Source organism: Heterodontus francisci, chromosome 1, assembly GCF_036365525.1.
Source record: "Heterodontus francisci isolate sHetFra1 chromosome 1, sHetFra1.hap1, whole genome shotgun sequence".
Classification (NCBI taxonomy): domain Eukaryota; kingdom Metazoa; phylum Chordata; class Chondrichthyes; order Heterodontiformes; family Heterodontidae; genus Heterodontus; species Heterodontus francisci.
In genome coordinates, this window is record NC_090371.1 from 159,324,859 (window position 1) to 159,344,928 (window position 20,070).

Sequence of the window (20,070 nt, forward strand, 5' to 3'; positions counted from 1 at the left end):
AATCAAGAAGGTCCTAATCAGGTCCAAAATTGGCTAGTATGGAGAAAAAGGTTCTTAAGGTTCATAACTACTTCTCAAATCCATACCAAATCTGAAGTGGAGCAAGTGAACACCCTCCTGTATTCAGTTGGAGTGATTGCGGATGATTTAATTGTCCAACAAGGGATCAATGAGGCTACCAATAAATTCGAAGAGGTACTCCAAGCCTTTAATAAATATTTTAATCTCCATACCAATAAAATCTTGGAAAGAGCCAAATTTAATAGGCAGATGCAGATGACTGATGAATCTGTAGACTCCTATATTAATGACCTGTATATATTGACAGAAGGTTGTGAATATGGCAAATTAAAGGCAGAACTAATCAGAGACAGGATAGTTGTCGGCATAGCAGATGAATAATTGTCAGATCTGTTGCAATCCAAGGAAGACCTTACACTGGAAAAGGCCATTCAAATTGTAAAGACAGGCTGAAGTTCACAAACAGAATAGGGACATCCTATGAGCTGAAGACAAGCTGTGGATGAGAAGGGGTCCAATGCCCATCCAACTGATTAAGCCAAAGCCAGGGAAACACTTTGAGGAACAGAAAAAACATACAGGTGAGAAGGTGCATAACATAGGCAAACCTTGCCAACGTTGTGGAGCCAAGAAGACCCACAGACGAGAGCAGTGCCCAGAAAGTAAAGTTGAGTGCTTTAATTGTGGAAAAATTGGGCACTATGGGTAGATGTGCCACAGCAAAATTTCTTCACTTAAAGGTACAAAGCAGAAGACCTTCACGCAAACAGAAGTGAATCAAGTACAGCAATACCCACAAGAGAAAGAACCAGGAGAGTTCTTGGGAGAAATCAGAAATCCAGACCAAGATTTCTGGACAGCAGATATCTACGTGAATGGACACCTCATGAATTTTAAGCTTGACACAGGGGCTAGCATCACGGTTTTGTCTGACCAAAAGTCTTGGGTGAAGAGACATTACCTACAACAGACAGATATATAATTGCATGGTCCAGGTGGATCACAACTGTGAGTAAAAGGCAAACTCCAAGCAACTCTTCAGCATAACGGAAAACAACTGGTAGAGAGCTCATACATCTTTCACAATCAGGCATTTTCTTTGTACCGAAGAGTACAAAAAATTTGAGAAAGAGAAAACTCCTACAGAAGGAAACAAACCCAGAATTACAATCGGAGATTTCAAGCGAGAAGCTTACCTAAATTAAATAATGGTCAAAAAGTCTGGATATGTGTCCTGGAATGAGAAGGTACAGTAATCCATAAACATGAAATCTATCAGCGATCGTATATGAATGAATGAAGGGAACATAAAAAGAAATCAGAGGAATATCATTCCTGTTCAACAAAAGCAACAGCCAGTAATCCATTTGCAAGGTCCAGATAAAAATGAACAAACCCAAACTGAAAGGACGACTACAACCTGAAGAAACCAAAAACCAAATCAGTAACATAGACTTCCTATGAAGACGACCAATCGTCCCAGACAGATTACAACCAGATTGGGAAAAGTTGGCAAACCTCCGATGAGACTGAATCTGTAAAGTCAGAGACTTGGGGGGGGGGAGAGACAATAGTAGAGAAGTCATAAATGTACATATGTTTGGGAAAATGTTGCATAAAGACATGAGGGAAGATGTAGTATAAGGATGTAAAAGATTAATACCAAAGACAGTGAGAGAGACCCCTCCCACTGTACGAGCGATGATGTAACAGTCACATGAGATAGGTTTGAGAAGAAGGTATAGCAGCACCAAGGATGCTAGCTTAGGTGGTTTGCTGAGAGTGTATATAGTAATAAAGAGTTGTTAGTTAACCTTTACCGGAGTCTAAGACTTTATCTAGAATGCCGTACAATGCTACCAATACAAACCCAACAATGCAAAATTGTACATGGACTTCCAAAAAGTATTTGATAAAGTGCCACATAATAGGCTTGCTAGCAAAGTTGAAGCCGATGGAATGAAAGGGACAGTGGCAGCATGGATATGAAGTTGATTGAATGACAGGAAACTGAGTAGTGGTGAACAGCTGTTTTTCGGACTGATGGAAAGAGACTTAGAAGACAGAGGCACAAGGGGAGAGCCAACTGTGCAACAGCCCCGACAAACAAATTTCTCTGCAGCACCTGTGGAAGAGCCTGTCACTCCAGAATTGGCCTTTATAGCCACTCCAGGCGCGGCTTCACAAACCACTGACCACCTCCAGGCGCGTATCCATTGTCTCTCGAGATAAGGAGGCCCAAAAGAAGAAGGTATATTGTGGGGTTCCCCAGCAGCCGGTACTAGGACTACTGCTTTCCGTGGTCCATGTTAACGACTTAGACTTGGGTGTACAGGGCATAATTTCAAAATTTGCAGATGACACAAAACTAGAAATATTGTGAACAGCGAGGAGGATAGTGATAGACTTCAAGTGAACATAGGCTGGTGGGATGGGTGGACTCGTGGCAGATGAAATTTAATGCAGAGAAGTGTGAAGTGATACATTTTGGTAGGAGGAATGGGGAGAGGTAATAAAAAAGAAAGGACACAATTTTAAAGGGAGTCTAGGAACAGAGGCACCTGGGAATATGTGTGCAAAAATTGTTGAAGGTGGCAGGACAGATTGAGAAAGTGGTTAGGAAGGCGTACAGGATCCTTGGCTTTATAAATGGAGGCATAGAGTGCAAAAGCAAGGAAGTTACGGTGAACCTTTATAAAAGACTGTTTCAGTCTCAACTGGAGTATTGTGTCCAATTCTGGGCAGCACACTTTAGGAAAGATATGCAGGCTTCAGAGAGAGTGCACAAAAGGCTTATGAGAATGGTTCTAGGGATGATGGACTTCAATTAGGTGGATAAATTGGCGAAGTTGGGACGTTCTGCTTTAGAGTTATGAAGGTTGAGAGCAGATTTGATAGAGGTGTTCAAAATCGTGAAGGGCCTAGACACAGTAGATGGGGAGAAACCGTTCCCATTGGTGGAAGGGTCGAGAACCAGAGAACACCAATTTAAGGTGATTGGCAAAAGAAGCAATGGTAACATGAGGACAAACATTTTTACACAGCAAGTGGTGGGGATCTGAGGTATTAAAATGAATACTTTGCATCTGTCTTTACCAAGGTTGATGCAACACAGGCAATGGTGAAAGAGGAGGTAAGTCAGACACTAGAGGGGTTTAAAATTGATAAGGAGGATGTATTAGATAGGCTGTCTGTGGATAAGGCACCAGGACCAGATGAGATGCATCCAAGGATACTGAGGGAAGTGAGGGTGGAAATCGCGGAGGCACTGGCCATAATTTTTAAGTCTTCCTTAGACTTAGGGGTGGTGCCAGAGGACTGGAGAATTGCAAACGTTACACCCTTGTTCAAAAAAGGGTGTAAAGATAAGCCCAGTAACAACAGGCCAGTCAGTTTAATTTCGGTGGTGAGGAAACTTCTAGAAAGAATAATTTGGGACAAAATTAATAGTCACATGGATAAATGCAGATTAATTAAAGAAAGCCAGCATGTATTTCTTAAGGGAAAATCAGGTTTAACTAACTTGCTAGAGTTTGTTGAGGAGATGACAGAGAGATTTGATGAGGGCAATGCAGTTGATGTGGTGTACATGGACTTTCAAAAGGCATTTGATACAGTGCCACACAACAGACTTGTGAGCAAAGTTATAGCTCATGGAATAAAAGGGACTATAGCAAGATGGACACAGAATTGGCTCAGTGACGGGAAACAAAGAGTAGTGGTTAATGGATGTTTTTCAGCTGGAGGAAGGTTTGTAGTGGAGTCTTGCTTTTTCTGATATATGTTAATGACCTAGACCTTGGTGTTTAGGGCATAATTTCAAAGTTTACGGATAATGCAAAACTTGGAAGTATTGTGAATTGTGAGGAGGATGGTATAGAACTGCAAAAGGACATAGATAAATCGGTGGAATGGGCGGATAGGTGGCAGATGAAGTTCAATGCAGAGAAATGTGAAGTAATTCATTTTTGTAGGAAGAACATGGAGAGACAATATAAAATAAAGGGTACAATTCTATCAGGGGGTGCAGGAGCAGAGGGGCCTGGGTGTATATGTGCATAATTCATTGAAGGTGGCAGGACAGGTTGAGAGAGCGGTTAATAGAGCATACAGTATCATGCGCTTTATTAACAGGGGCATAAAGTACAAGCACAAGGAAGTTATGTTGAACTTATATAAGACACTAGTTCAATCTCAGCTGAAGTATTGCATCCAGTTCTCGGCGCTGCACAATGTGAAGGCATTGGAGACAGTGCAGAAAAATTCACGAGAATGGTTCCAGGGATGAGGAACTTCAGTTATGAAGTTGATTTGAGAAGTTGGGACTGTTTTCCTTGCAGAAGAGAAGGCTGAGAGGTGATTTGATAGAGGTATTCAAAATCATGAAGGGTCTGGCCAGAGTACAAAGAACAAAGAACAGCACAGCACAGGAACAGGCCATTCGGCCCTCCAAGCCTGCGCCGATCTTGATGCCTGCCTAAACTAACACATTCTGCACTTCCGGGGCCCATATCCCTCTATTCCCTTCCTATTCATGTATTTGTCAAGATGTCTCTTAACGTTGCTATCGTATCTGCTTCCACCACCTCCCCTGGCAGCAAGTTCCAGGCACTCACCACCCGCTGTGTAAAAATACTTGCCTCGCACATCCCCTCTAAACTTTGCCCCTTGCACCTTAAACCTATGTCCCCTAGTAACTGACTCTTCCACCCTGGGAAAAAGCTTCTGACTATCCACTCTGTCCTTGCCGCTCATAACTTTGTAAACCTCTATCATGTCGCCCCTCCACCTCCGTCTTTCCAGTGAAAACAATCCGAGTTTTTCCAACCTCTCCTCATAGCTAATGCCCTCCAGACCAGGCAACATCCTGGTAAACCTCTTCTGTACCCTCTCCAAAGCCTCCACGTCCTTCTGGTAGTGTGGCGACCAGAATTGCATGCAATATTCTAAGTGTGGCCTAACTAAGGTTCTGAACAGCTGCAACATGACTTGCCAATTTTTATACTCGATGCCCCGACCGATGAAGGCAAGCATGCCATATGCCTTCTTGACTACCTTATCCACCTGCGTTGCCACTTTCAGTGACCTGTGGACCTGTACGCCCAGATCTCTCTGCCTGTCAATACTCCAAAGGGTTCTGCCATTTACTGTATACCTCCCACCTGCATTAGACCTTCCAAAATGCATCACCTCACATTTGTCCGGATTAAACTCCATCTGCCATTTCTCCGCCCAAGCCTCCAACCGATCTATATCCTGCTGTATCCTCTGACGACCCTCAACACTATCCGCAACTCCACCAACCTTTGTGTCGTCCGCAAACTTACTAATCAGACCAGCTACATTTTCCTCCAAATCATTTATATATACTACAAACAGCAAAGGTCCCAGTACTGATCCCTGCGGAACACTACTAGTCACATCCCTCCATTCAGTAAAACACCCATCCACTGTTACCCTCTGTCTTCTATGACTGAGCCAGTTCTGTATCCATCTTGCCAGCTCACCTCTGATCCCGTAGATCAGATAGTAGATAGAGAGAAACTGTTCCCACTCCTGAAAGGATTGAGAACGAGAGGGCACCGATTTAAAGTAACGGGTAAGAGAAGCAGAAGCAACATGAGGAAAAAAATTTTCACGCAGCGAGTGGTTAAGGTCTGGAATGCACTGCCTGAGAGTGTGGTGAAGGCAGGTTCAATTGAAGCATTCAAAAGGGAATTAGACTGGTACATGAAAAGGAAGAAGGTGCAGGGTTATGGGGAGAAAGCAGCAGACTGGCACTAAGTGAATTGCTCGTTCAGAGAGCGGGTGCAAACACGATGGGCTGAATGGCCTCCTTCTGTGCTGTTAAAATTCTATGTTCATCGCCAGTGCCACATCACATCTTTGTTCCCACCCTCCCCTAATAATGTGGAGTGGCAATTTTGTGCCGTTAATGACTGTGGTAAGTATGCTGTTGAATAGTGTTAGATCCATGTTGATGGCAGTAATGCTAGTGATACTATGCATATTATACTAGTGCTAGTGGTGACAATACGGGCTACATTTAGTTTGATGTTTCAAAAGTGTGACTGGATTTTGGATTCTTGTACTTAAGAAAATTGTTTTTTGTTGTTCCTTGAAGTCATAACCTTCAAAATAAAGACTTGAAAACAGCACAGGTCTGTAAGCCATAATTACAGGTGGATCATATTTAATATTTGAGCTACACATTTGAACTCTCATTTACTACTTACTCCTCATTAATATGATGATCAGACCTGTTGTACATCATCCAGTTATGGTATTGTCTATCACTTTCACATCTAGACAAGAATAAGGATCTGTCAATATCCGAGCACAATGCTCTAACAGAGGTGGATGACTTAAAGAACCATTTGTCAAAGCTAAAGCAACAGTTAACAATATGGGAACAGCAGCAACACCAGGGGAATAAAGAATCTGAGGCTGAACACAGTCAGCAGCTGACACAGGTATCATTCAGACCAAAAAAAACTGCTTTGCTTTAATTTTTCTATGTCCAAAGATTTTCTGTGTACATGTGCAACCGATTGGTACATTAGTTAACCCTTCTGTCATCAAGTCTTTCTGCGGTTTCTGAATTGGGCAGCTTTTTCAGAATTTACCTCTTAATGTGATACTGAAGCACACTGCATTATTACAATAATAATCATCAGATATGAGGAGTAGCTTCTAGCGCATCCTGACCTCTTTGCTATATCTCCATTTCTCCTTGTTTACTTCCTTCAAAAAAGTAAATGAAGGTAAAGTACCATTGGGAAAGCCATTGTAATAATATCGTGGATGTGCCAATAAATGGTACAAAGCCTCCTGAGGATGTAAATAGAAATAGAAAAGAGATTTTTTAAAAAGAGAAACAGTTCAAAAATAACCTCAGTGTTGCTACAAATGTTATTATAGGGCTCTTTAAATGAGTTCCATAAAGAACATACAAGATCTGAATGTATGAAATGCAAGCAGATAACAACCACTATCTGCCCCCTATCTATTAGGTCTGTCATCTCCTCAAAGAAATCCAATAAAGTAAGTAAGCATTACCTCCACTCCTAAAGCCATACTTTTTCAGCTACGTAATGCCCCTCACAATAGAGCCTTATATTCCTTATAATATTATCAGTTTCCCAATAGTAAAGATAAAGTTTATAGGTCTATAATTTGATGATTCATTCCTTTGAAAATAGAAGTCACATTTTCTAATTTCCAACCCTCTGGGATTTGGCCTGGATCTGGTGAAATCTGAAAAAAGAGGACTTGTAATTATTTGAGCCAGTTCCTTCAGCAGGTAAAAGTTGCCAGAGTCAGAAGCCTTATCTGCATTCAGATCCAACAAGCTCCACAATGTATCCTCTTGTGTGATTTAAAAAATTTTCAATCTATATTCAACTCTCACCCGCAATTCTGGAAATGTTCTCACCATTTCTTCGTGAACACTTTTGAAACATATCAGTTAAATACTTCTTCAGACACCACTTCCCCAATCTCATTTTTTAGTGAACAAACCTCTTTTTGCATCCTTTGCACTTCTGACAAAGTTGAAGAATGCTTTACCATTCTGCTTCTGTTTCCAGCTATGTTTTCCTCCTGAGCCCTATTTACAGCCCTTATCAGTTTCTTGGCATTCTTCGCCTATCTTCATAGATTTACCTACGTTATTTTTTTCTTGAATGCTTAAACATTTTGTATGTTTTCCCTTTCTCTCTCATGCCTTTCACAAATCTGTCAGTTAGCCAAATTGGTTTTATTCTTTTCTTCTGTCGTTGACCCATTTCACGGATAAATATCTTTTGCATCTTAAAATGATGACTTTGAAACTATTCTGCTTTCCTTCTATATCTTTTTCTTCCAGTATCATTTCCCATTTTACCATTCCCATGCATTCTTTCATACCCTTAATACCAACCTGTTAAAATTGTAGCCTTTTAATTGACTTTGTTTTTTACCTGCATGTCCACCTCCACTTTGAATATCAGAACATTATGGTCACTAGATCCCAAACCTCTACTTTGCTTATTGTTCCCTCTTCACTTATTAGAGCCAAATCCAATATTGCATTCCCCCTTGAGGATTCCTGAACATGCTGTTGAGAAATAAGTCCCTCACAATTTCAATAAGTTCCCATTCACAGACTGGCTGTTCCCATTGTGCATTCCATATGTGAAAGATTGAAATCTCCCATGATTACTACGAAAGATTTAGCATTCATCTGACTTATTGGGGGAATTTTAACAGAGGTGAGCGGGTGGAATTTGGTGGGGGTTGGGAGTTAAATAGGCAAAAATTCCAAGTCCGCCAATTTCCAAGTTATAATGAGGCAGGACAAGAGGCAAGCAGGGCTTGGCATTTTCATATGTTACTGAGGCTGGAAGCTTCGAATTTAATGTGCTTTGCAGATTTAAATCTGGCTAGCTAGATTTCCCAGGTCTCAAGAAATCCAGCTGCTACCATGAGCCAGGGATAGCCTTGGGGAGAAGGTTTGGTGCCTTCACAGCACTTCTTGTGGGCCAGAGGAAGCAGGAGTGCTTCCTTCCATCCCCACAAGCTCCCACACCATCAGACCCACCCCTATACAATTGACGCCCCCCACCCCCCCCGACCCCGCCGACCCCTGCCCCTTGGATTGCCTGAGTAATTACAGGGCAGTCTGCCGAACCTCAGTGGTGGGAAAATGGTTGGAACAAATTCTGAGGGCCTGTATAAATCATCATTTAGAAAGGCACGGATTAATCAAGGACAGTCAGTATGGATTTGTTAAGGGAAGATCGTGTCTGACTAACGTGATTGGATTTTTTGAGGAGGTAACAAGGAGGGTCAATGAGGGTAGCGCATTTGATGTAGTCTACATAGATTTTAGTAAGGCTTTTGACAAGGTCCCATGTGGAAGACTGGTCAGAAAAGCACGAGGCCATGGGATCCAAGGGAAAGTGGAAAATTGGATCCAAAATTAGTTCAGTGGCAGGAAGCAAAGGGTAGTTGTTGATGGGTGTTTTGTGACTAGAAAGCTGTTTCCATTGGGGTTTCACGGTACTCAGTACTGGGTCCCTTGCTTTTCGTGTTATGTATCAATGATTTAGACTTAAATGTAGGGGGCATGTTTAAGAAGTTTGCAGATACAAATATTGCTTGTTTGGGTGATAGTGAGGAAGAAAGCTGTAGACTGCAGGAAGTTATCAATGGACTGGCCAGTTGGACAGAAAAGTGGCTAATGGAGTTCAATCTGGAAAAGTGTGAGGTAATGCGTTTGGGAGGGCAAATAAGGCAAGGAGATACACAATAAATGGTAGAATACTGAGAAGTGTAGAGGAACTGAGGGACCATGGAGTGCAGGTCCACAGATTCCTGAAGGTAGCAGGATAGGTAGATAAGATGTTTAAGACAACATACAGGATACTTTCCTTTATTAGCTGAAGCATAGAATATGAGAGCAGGGAGTTTATGCTAGAACTGTATAAAACACCAGTTAGGGCACACCTAGATTACTGCGTACAGTTCTGGTCACTGCATTACAGGAAGAATGTGATCATACTAGAAAGGGTACAGAGGAGATTTATGAGGATGTTGCCAGGAATGGAGAATTATAGCTATGCAGAAAGATTGGATAGGCCGGAGTTGCTTGGTTTGGAATAGAAGAAGCTGAGGGGAGATTTAATTGAGATGTAGAAAATTATGAAGGGATGAAGATGGATAGAGTGGATACGAATAACCTATTGCCCTTGGCTGAGAGGTCAATAACCAGGGGGTATAGACTTAAGTAATGGACAGAAGGATTTGAGGGGTGTTGAGGATAAATGTTTTCACCCAGAGGGTGGTGGGAGTTTGGAACTCACTGCCTGAAAGGGTGGGCTGAGGCAGAAACTTTTATTGCATTTAAAAAGTACTTGGAGTGCCATAACCTACAGGGCTACAGACCAAGAGCTGGAAAGTGGGATTAGGCTGGATTGATCTTGTTTTGGCTGCCATGGACACTATGGGCTGAATGGCCTTCTTCTGTGCTGTAAATATTCTAAATTTCTATGTAAGAGCCGATCAGAGGTTGGACATTCTGCGGCAAGTGACTCACCTCCTGACTCCCCAAAGTCTTTCTATCATCGACAAGAGACAAGTCAGAAGTGTGATGAACACTCCCCACTTGCCTGCATGAGTGCAGCTCCAACACACAAGAAACTGAACACCATCCATAGCAAAAGAACCTGTTTGATTAACACCCCATCCATTATCTTAAACTTTCACTCCCTCCACCACCAACGCACAGTGGCAGCAGTGTGTACCATCTACAAGATGCTCTGCAGCAACTCACCAAGCCTCGTTCAACAGCACCTTCCTACCCCCCAACCTCCCCCATCTAGGACAGGGTAGCAGGTGCATGGGAACACCACTATCTGCAATTTTCCCTTCAAGTCACAACCATCCTGGTTTGGAAATATATCGCCATTCCTTCATTGTCATTGTCAAAATCCTGAAACTCCCTCCCTAACAGCGTTGTACGACTAAGTTCACATGGACTGCAGCAGTTCTAGAAGGCGGCTCACCACCACCTTCTCAAGGGCAATTAGGGATGGGCAATAAATGCTGGCCTTGTCAGCAATGCCCTCATCCCATGAACGAATTTACAATAAGATAACTCCCCAATCATTATTTCAACCAGGTTTCAGTCTGAGGTTTCAGTCACTCATAACTTCTACTTCTTCCTGGGAGGTCAAAACCTATGTATTTGCATTTTTCAAAAACAGAAATTGTTGGTGTTTATGTACAACTTAATATTTCTGTGAAACCATTTTACATATACATGTGTGGTGTTTACAGCAGGAGTACATTAATACATTATACTCCTCGGTATGGTTGTGCCTGCACTGAAAACACAGGGGATTTGAAGGCTGAGCTATTTTGTTTGTTCTGAAGGGCTGAGGAGTGGGAGAAGTTGGGGCTCTGCCTAAATAGTGATCCCATTGGACTGGATCACTGTCTTGAGTGGTTAAAGGTAAGTCAATACTGCTGAGCTAGTTCACCACCTGAATGGTTTTGGCATAGGTGGGTGCTTGTGTCATTTGTACTTCCAGAAAAGGGATCCCACATTGTTGCTTCCCCAATTCCATATGGAGGCTGAACATCATGCAATATGACCCAGAGGAATCTCACCCACGTATGTTTTGGGATTAGAGTGAGGAGGTGTGTATCCTTTTGCAGCTGGCCATGAGAGTGGTAGTAGCATGGGCACTGCAGATGGCCCTTAATTTCAATTGAGGAAGCCCAGTAGGTGTGAACTTGGTCTGCTGGAATCGCACAGCTAGTCATCATCTTTGTGGTTACTTGGACCTTGCTGCAGATTGACTGAATGCATGAGCATGACCAGAAGTAGGCAGGAGGTTGGTTTTCAGGCCACAAGTCCTCCAGTGTTTCCACATAGTTACTTAACTAGTTAGGGTTGTCAACTCTGGTTTGACAAATTCCTGGAGATTTGATCATGTGACATTTGATCACATGGCATTCAAACATCTGACATTTGCCCACAGTTTGCAAATGTTGTTGCATTTATCTTAGTTGAATGTCCAAGTACCGCCAAGCCCTGAACAAAATATTTGACTTTTTTATAGTAAGATGAATAACAGAATTTATAAATCAAAGAAAGAACACAAAAGAATAGAAAGATTTAAGGATAAGTAATGTTTAAATAAAAATTGCTTTTATGTGGTATCAACCTGAATGAGAAGCATGAATTCCACTGATTTGACAAAAACATCATCAATATAAGTATTAGTAACAAAAAATGCTGGAAATATTCAGCAGTTCTGGCAGCATCTGTGGAGAGAGAAACAAAGTTAATGGGCCTCATTTTATTCTGGCGACAGGGGTCCCGGTGGCAGCAGGGAAGGTGGGGAGAGACCCTGCCTCAGCTCTCCATTGGACCCCCTGTGCTATTTAACGGCGGACAGCCAATTAACTGCCCCAATTAAAGGGCAAGCTCCTGTCTCCAGAGTTGCCAACCAATCGGAGGGTAAACAGCTCTGCAGTACTGGCAGTGCCACCGGGAGGGGCGGCCACTGTCAGTACTACAGGAGGTCCTGCAGAGGAGAAGAGTCCAGAGACCCCAGGAGAGATAAGTGGTGTTGGGGTCGCTGTGGCCATTCTGGCAGGCCCGAGTGACAGGGTGGGGGTAGTGGTGTTAGTGAGGGTGGGGGTGTTGTCTTCTTGGGGGAATGGCCATTGCTGCCGGGGCGGAGGTGGGGAGGCCTGAATTGTGCCCAAAGGAGAGACCCCCTGACCCTGTTAGGAGGCCACCTAGTTTTACCTGAATCTCCTTGTGGCGGCGGGCCCCTCCACCTTTCATTAAATTGAGGTGGAGGCAAGAAGAGGCCCTTAAATGGCCATTAATCAGCCACTTAAGGGCCTCAGCTGGCCTCAGGTGGGAAAGCTGTCCCCACACCGGACTAAATTGGAAGGCAGTGGGCATTCGCCCCCCCCCCCCCCCCACCCCACCCACCGCCATCCTATGCAATTTCGCAACCCCAGGGGGGCCTATAAAATTCATTCCAATGTTTCAGGTCAATGACCCTTCATGAAAGGGCACAGACGTGAAACGTTAACTCTGTTTCTCACTCCACAGATGCTGCCAGATCTGCTGAGTATTTCCAGCATTTTCTGTTTTCATTTCCAATTTCAGCATCTGCAGTATTTTACTTTTGGATCAATATAAGTAACTTCTACATAAAGTTTCATACAATTTTATGACCTTTTACAAAAAACAGCAAGTTTTAAAAATAATAAATAAAACCAAGCCAAACCTAATTCAATTCACTGACTTTCACGCACGACTGCTGAAGCCCAGTTTCAGGAGGTGACTCTCAGTCCTCAGAGAGAAGCACTAAAGCTGCCTGGAACAAAACACATTAAACAACAGTGCACGTCACAGGCCGACATGAAATCTCCCTCCCTCAATTTGTGTTTCCCTCGCCCTCCACAGTTTGTGTTTCTTTCTTCCACCTCAATTGTGCTTCTCTCTCTCTCTCTCTCTTTCCCTCTCCCAGTAGATTGCTCAGGACTCTGAGTTTGCAGGTGAATTTCTTTGGCCCTAATGCCATTACCCTCACAATGAAGTGATACCTTCCAAATAACTGGGACACCAGCAGGGCTCAGACAATTCAGTTCGGTTGCAGGACATTACAGCCAGGGCACTGCGCATGTGTGAACTGTACATACAGGGTAGCTCCATTCGATCACGCGTAGACTCCTGCCCAAAAGGAGAGGGTTGGGAATCCTATAACTGGTGGATGGGCACATCCTAGTCCTATGTTGGCCTAGCATGATGATCCTTTCTGCATATCAAGTTCTGAATTCATTTGAAGCAAACATTCCCAGGAGCTTGCCACTGTACCAGACTGGGAGAGGCCAGCTTTGTGACTAATTTTTCACAGTTCGTTGTATCTTCAGTGCAGTTACTCACGGTACTCCCTGTAGTGAAATAGTTTTTATTGAAATATATTTTGCATTCTGTGTTAACAACATTGTTAGTGTTGCAGCCTGTCTTAATATCTCATTGATATGGCTTGGTGTCAAATTTTGTTTGATAATCGCTGCTATGAAGCACCTTGGGATGTTTTACTATATTAAAAGCACTATGTAAATGCAAATTATTGTTGTTTATTAAATAAGTCGTTTGTGGCTTGTTGGTACTATATTCCAATATTACATTTACTCATTTTGAAGTATAATTTATGCCATTGCTGAAGCAGAAGAATTCCTTTGCCTTATAGATTATTGAGACTCTTACTCGTGAAAAAGAAGAGTATCACAAAAGGCACGAAGAGGAACTAAAGAAACTGAAGCGAGTGGCTGAAGAGGAGAAGCATCGCCTGAAGGAACAGCTGATGAAAGGATTGGAGGAGCTGGTAAAGAAACACACCACTGAAATCAAGGCAGTACAAACCTCAATGGAATTAGAAAGAAAAAGACTGCAAAAGGTGCATGCTATATCTGAGCTTTTTCTTGGCCAGACTGTATTGAATCTGTCTTATTAACCTTTAAGTGATGTATATTTATAAAGAATATTTACGAAGGTAAGAATGAATGGCGCCAAGATTTAAAACACCTTGGAACCAGGTTTTGAATTCCAACACTGCCCTCCTCCAGACTAGTAGTAAGAAAGTATTCTTTTGTCCAGACAAATCCTGAATGCAAAGTTTGCTCCAGTTACTTTCCCAATGTAAGGCCGCCTAGAGAAATTAGTCATAAATTGTTAGTTGAGGGGGAGGTGGTGGTGTAGTGCTATTGTCACTGGACTAATAACCCAGAGACCCAGGGTATTCCTCAGGGGACATGGGTTTGAATCCTACCATGGCAGAAGATGGAATTTGAATTCAATTAATAAAAAAAAATCTGGAATTAAAAAGCTAATCTAATGATAGCCATGAAACCAGTGTCGATTGTTGTAAAAACCCACCTCGTTCACTACTGTCCTTTACGGAAGGTCAACCAGACGGACCACCCGGCATCAACCTAGCCACCGGAAACGACAATGGCAAACCCAGCCCTGTCGACCCTGCAAAGTCTCCTTACTAACATCAGGGGGCTTGTGCCAAAGTTGGGAGAGCCTGACATAGTCATACTCACCGAATCATACCTTACAATTCCCCAGACACAACCATCACCATCCTTGGGTATGTCCTGTCCCACCAGCAGGACAGACCCAGCAGAGGCAATGGCACAGTGGTATACAGTCAGGAGGGAGTTGCCCTGGGAGTTCTCAACATCGACTCTGGACCCCATGAAGTCTCATGGCATCAGGTCAAACATGGGCAAGGAAACCTCCTGCTGATTACCACCTACCGCCCTCCCTCAGCTAATGAGTCAGTACTTCTCCATGTTGAACAACACTTGGAGGAAGCACTGAGGGTGGCAAGGGCATAGAATGTACTCTGGGTGGGGGACTTCAATGTCCATCACCAAGACTGACTCAGTAGCACCACTGCTGGCTGAGTCCTAAAGGACATAGCTGGTAGATTGGGTCTGTGGCAGGTGGTGAGGGAACCAACAAGAGGGAAAAACATACTTGACCTCGTCCTCACCAATCTGCCTGCCGCAGATGCATCTGTCCATGACAGGATTGGTAGGAGTGACCACTGCACAGTCCTTGTGGAAACGAAGTCCCATCTTCACATTGAGGATACACTCTACTATGTTGTGTGGCAGTACCACTGTGCTAAATGGGATAGATTTAGAACAAATCTAGCAATGCAAAACTGGGCCTCCATGAGGCACTGTGGACCATCAGCAGCAGCAGAATTGTATTCAACCACAATCTGTAACCTCATGACCTGGCATATCCCCTGCTCTACCATTACTATCAAGCTGGGGGATCAACCCTGCTTCAATGAAGAGTGCAGGAGGGCATGCCAGGAGCAGCACCAGGCATACCTCAAAATAAGATGTCAACCTGGTGAAGCTACAACCCAGGACTACTTGCATGCCAAACAGCGTAAGCAGCATGTGATAGACAGAGCTAAACGATCCCACAACCAACGGATCAGATCTAAGCTCTGCAGTCCTGCCACATCCAGTTGTGAGTTGTGGTGGACAATTAAACAACTAACAGGAGGAGATGGCTCCACAAGTATCCCCATCCTCAATGATGGGGGATCCCAGCATATCAGTGCAAAAGATAAGGCTGAAGCATTTGCAGAATTCTTCAGCCAGAAGTGCCGAGTGGATGATCCATCTCAGCCTCCTCCTGAAGTCCCCAGCATCACAGATGCCAGTCTTAATCCAATTTGATTCACTCCACATGATATCAAGAAATGACTGAAGACACTGGATACTGCAAAGGCTACGGGCCCTGACATCATTCCAGCAATTGTACTGAAGACCTTAGCTCCAGAACTTGCCGCGCCCCTAGCCAAGCTGTTCCAGTACAGCTACAACACTGGCATCCACCCGGCAATGTGGAAAATTGCCCAGGTATGTCCTGTACACAAAAAGCAGGACAAATCCAACCCATTCAATTACGGCCCCATCAGTCTACTCTCGATCATCAGTAAAGTGATGAAAGGTGTAATTGACAGTGCTATCAAGTGGCATTTGCTTAGCAATAACCTGTTCAGTGATGCTCAGTTTGGGTTCTGCCAGGGCCACTCAGCTCCTGACCTCATTACAGCCTTGGTTCAAACATGGGTAAAAGAGCTGAACTCAAGAGGTGAGGTGAGAGTGACTGCCCTTGACACCAAGGCAGCATTTGACTGAGTATGGCATCAAGGAGCCCTAGCAAAACTGGAGTCAATGGGAATCAGGGGGAAAACTCTCTGCTGGTTGGAATCGTACCTAGCGCAAAGGAAGACGGTTGTACTTGTTGGAGGTCAATCATCTCAGCTCCATGACATCATTGCAGCTATTCCTCAGGGTAGTGTCCTAGGCCCAACCATCTTCAGCTGCTTCATCAATGACCTTCCTTCAATCCTAAGGTCAGAAGTGGGGATGTTCGCTGATGATTACACCATGTTCCGCATCATTCGCGACTCCTCAGATATTGAAGCAGTCCATGTAGAAATGCAACAAGACTTGGACAATATCCAGGCTTGGGCTGATAAGCGGCAAGTAACATTCACACCACACAAGTGGGAGACAATGACCATCTCCAATAAGAATCTAACCATCCCCCCTTGACATTCAATGGCATTACCATCGCTGAATCCCCCACTATCAACATCCTTGGGGTTACTATTGATCAGAAACTGAACTGGAGTAGCCATATAAATACTGTGGCTACAAGAGCAGGTCAGAGGCTAGGAATCCTGCGGCGAGTAACTCACCTCCTGACTTCCCAAAGCCTGTCCACCATCTACAAGGCACAAGTCAGGAGTGTGATGGAATACTCTCCACTTGCCTGGATGGGTGCAGCTCCAACAACACTCAAGAACCTCAACACCATCCAGGACAAAGCAGCCCGCTTGATTGGCACCCCATCCACAAACATTCACTCCCTCCACCATCAACACACAGTGGCAGCAGTGTGTACCATCTACAAGATGCACTGCAGCAATGCACCAAGGCTACTCAGGCAGCACCTTCCAAACCCGTGACCTCTACCAACTAGAAGGACAAGGGCAGCAAATCCATGGGAACACCACCACCTGCAAGTTCCCCTCCAAGTCACACACCATCCTGACTTGGAGCTATTTCTGTGTCAAAATCCTGGAACTCCCTTCCTAACGGCACTGTGTGTGTACCTACCCCACATGGACTGCAGCAGTTCATGAAGGCAGATCACCACCACCTTCTCATGGGCAATAAATGCTGGCCTAGCCAGCGATGCCCACGTCCCATGAAACGAATAAAAAAAAAACTCAGAGAGGCCTCCACTGGCCGGATGGACCGCAGTAATATTTTTCAACCTTGTGCGTTCGTCTGTTCCCAGGATTGACTAATGTGGGAAATGGAAATGATGCGCGAGTGCAGTGCAGAGCAGTGCTGTTCAGAGATTGGAGCTGAGCTATATTGTTGGTGCTGAGTAGCAGGACAAATTGTTATTAGTTCTTCCTTCCTAAAATTTAGTACTTTGCTTCTTTGTGCTGCCCCATCTAATGGCCCATTTGAGAATTAACACAACTAAGCGAATCGGAGTGAATTAGGCAGGAAGCACTGGGAGTCAAATTCATGAATTTCATTGGGTTATTAATGCTCCTACCACTTGAACTACTGGGTCACCTTATGTCAACTCGTTTTATGGTGAATCCAGCAACAAAAAATATGAAACTTATTGCAGAGGACATCTGTGCTTGGAAGCTAATACAGCATTATATTCAAGGAGTGTAAACATAGCTGTGGGCAATTGCGTCTGCTGCAGTTACTGCGATAAAACATTATTTTTGGACGGTTAGCTTAGCAGTACTTTCAGATAAATCTAATTCAATGAAATGACAATGTAAGGTCTTTCTTCAATAACTAACATCTCTATTGCAGGAACTACAAAATCAATTAGATGAAATTAACATCAAAGTCGAGAATGAAAGACGACAGCTAGAAAAAGAAAAGGAGGAGCTATACAATAAACTTCAGGACTCTCTGCAGCAGGTGAGCACCAATAGAGTTATATATTATTGTAGGTGAGGATCAACTTAATCTAATACAAAAACAAAAAGTGCTGGAAAAACTCAGCAGGTCTGGCAGCATCTGTGGAGAGAGAAACAAAGTTACTGTTTCAGGTCTGTGACCTTTCATCAGAACTGGGAAAGGTTAGAAAAGAATTAGGTTTTAAGCAAGTGAAGGGGAGGGGGGGTGGTGGTGGGGGAGAGAATCTAATGTTGCTTACTCAGCATTGATTGTCTTTCTAGATTTCCAGGATGGAAAGCCTAATGAAGCAATGCAATAAGGGCACAGAGCAAGGTGACTCCTATTCTACACACTTGAAAGATAGTCACAAGAGATTACTGCAGGAGCCAGAACAGGCATTCAACCAGATATCAGAGTTGCAGGTGGGACATGCATGAGAAAGCGATCAAAAGAAACAATCATTTAACTAAATTGGTTATTTATTGGAATGCGGAGAGGGCAACAATAAAAATTATTGTGGCTTCAAAACAAATGTTTTAAAATCATGCTCATATTTGTAACTCAATCAATATTTACATTCATTCAGTTGGAATAAGCTGTCTTTTTAAAACATAGATCCTTATATTGGATTGATGTTAAATCTGGCATTTGGAACAAAGACAAATACCAACCTAGGTTTCATGTCAAATAGGAGGTCACTAGCAGACTTATAGAAAGTTTAAATGTGTTTAGGTAAACTGAATTAATTAATTAATTGCTTTGCAGATTGCTTCCAATCCTATTTCCAAAGGCAAATTGGCCATTTCTGATATATTTTGAATTTTTCAGTTTGCCTCTTATTCCTTATCCCAGTCAGCAGAGCGATGGGTATTATGCTAGTTAATATCTATAGGCATTTATCAACCTGTAAGGACCATAAATAATTCTAACTTTGAAGCTCAACTATACCTGTAGCAAGTTATCTTTGTATAATCATTGACAGAAATTCCATCACATATGCACATGATTGTTTGCTTGTAGCCCTTGTAACTGGAAATGAAATGCTGCTTGGTGAATGAGTAAAGATTGATATTCTTGGCTGAATTCGTTAGTTCTGGGACAGGGAAAGGTTGCAGCAAAGGGACAGTCTTCACCTGAATTGAAGTGGCACCAATATCCTTGCAGAGAGGGTAAATAAAGTATTGGGTAGGATTTGAATGAATAAGCCAGGGCACTAGAGAAAGTCCAGGCTTGAGAGTAGAGAAGAAGAACCAGATTAATAAAGCAGAAGGTTTAGCTGAAATAAAAGTGCAAAAATATTACCAGAAGTGAAAGGGAAAAAAAGAGATAAAACACTGTTACAGAAGGGTGAAAAGATAACACAAAATAAAAGAGATAACTTGTAAAAAGAATGAGGGTTAACACTTTAAAACATTGGAGTCAGGATTGAATGGTATATAGGTTAATGCACAAAGCATCCAAAACAAAATTGAAAGTTAGAAGCATGAATAACAATAGAGGGATCCAGTTTTTAAAAAATTCAATCTTGGGATGTGAGCGTCACTGGCAAGGCCATCATTTATTGTCCATCCTTAATTGCCTTGAAGAAGGTGCTGGTGAGTTGTCTTCTTGAACCACTACAGTCCATATGGCCTACAGTGCTGTTCGGAAGGGAGTTCTAGGAATTTGACCCAGCGACAACGAAGGAACGGTGATATATTTCCAAGTCAGTATGGTGTGTGACTTGGAGGGGAACTTGCAGGTAGTGGTGCTCCCATGCATCTACTGCTCTTGTTCTTCTAGGTGGTAGAAGTCAGGGGATTGGAAGGTGCTGTCTAAGGAGCCTTGCTTAGTTGTTGCAGTGCATCTTGTAGGCACTGTGCACAATGGTGGAGGGAATGTCATTGAATGTCAAGGGGAGGTGGTCATTGCCTGGCACTTGTGTGACACGAATGTTACTTGCCACTTATCAGCCCAAGTCTGAATGTTGTCCAGGTCTTGCTGCATGCCGCATGG

The 20,070-nt window shown here is 43.2% G+C and overlaps 1 protein-coding gene across 1 annotated transcript in view; it reads left to right on the forward strand.

Moving 5' to 3' along the window:
- LOC137346826 (protein FAM184A-like) overlaps positions 1 to 20,070 on the forward strand; it is a 271,944-nt gene that overhangs the window by 198,795 nt on the left and 53,079 nt on the right. The window contains exons 4-7 of the mRNA XM_068010777.1: positions 6,331 to 6,494; positions 13,788 to 13,994; positions 17,986 to 18,096; positions 18,357 to 18,497. Coding sequence (XP_067866878.1) covers positions 6,331 to 6,494; positions 13,788 to 13,994; positions 17,986 to 18,096; positions 18,357 to 18,497 — 623 coding nt within the window. The remainder of the gene's footprint in view (positions 1 to 6,330; positions 6,495 to 13,787; positions 13,995 to 17,985; positions 18,097 to 18,356; positions 18,498 to 20,070) is intronic.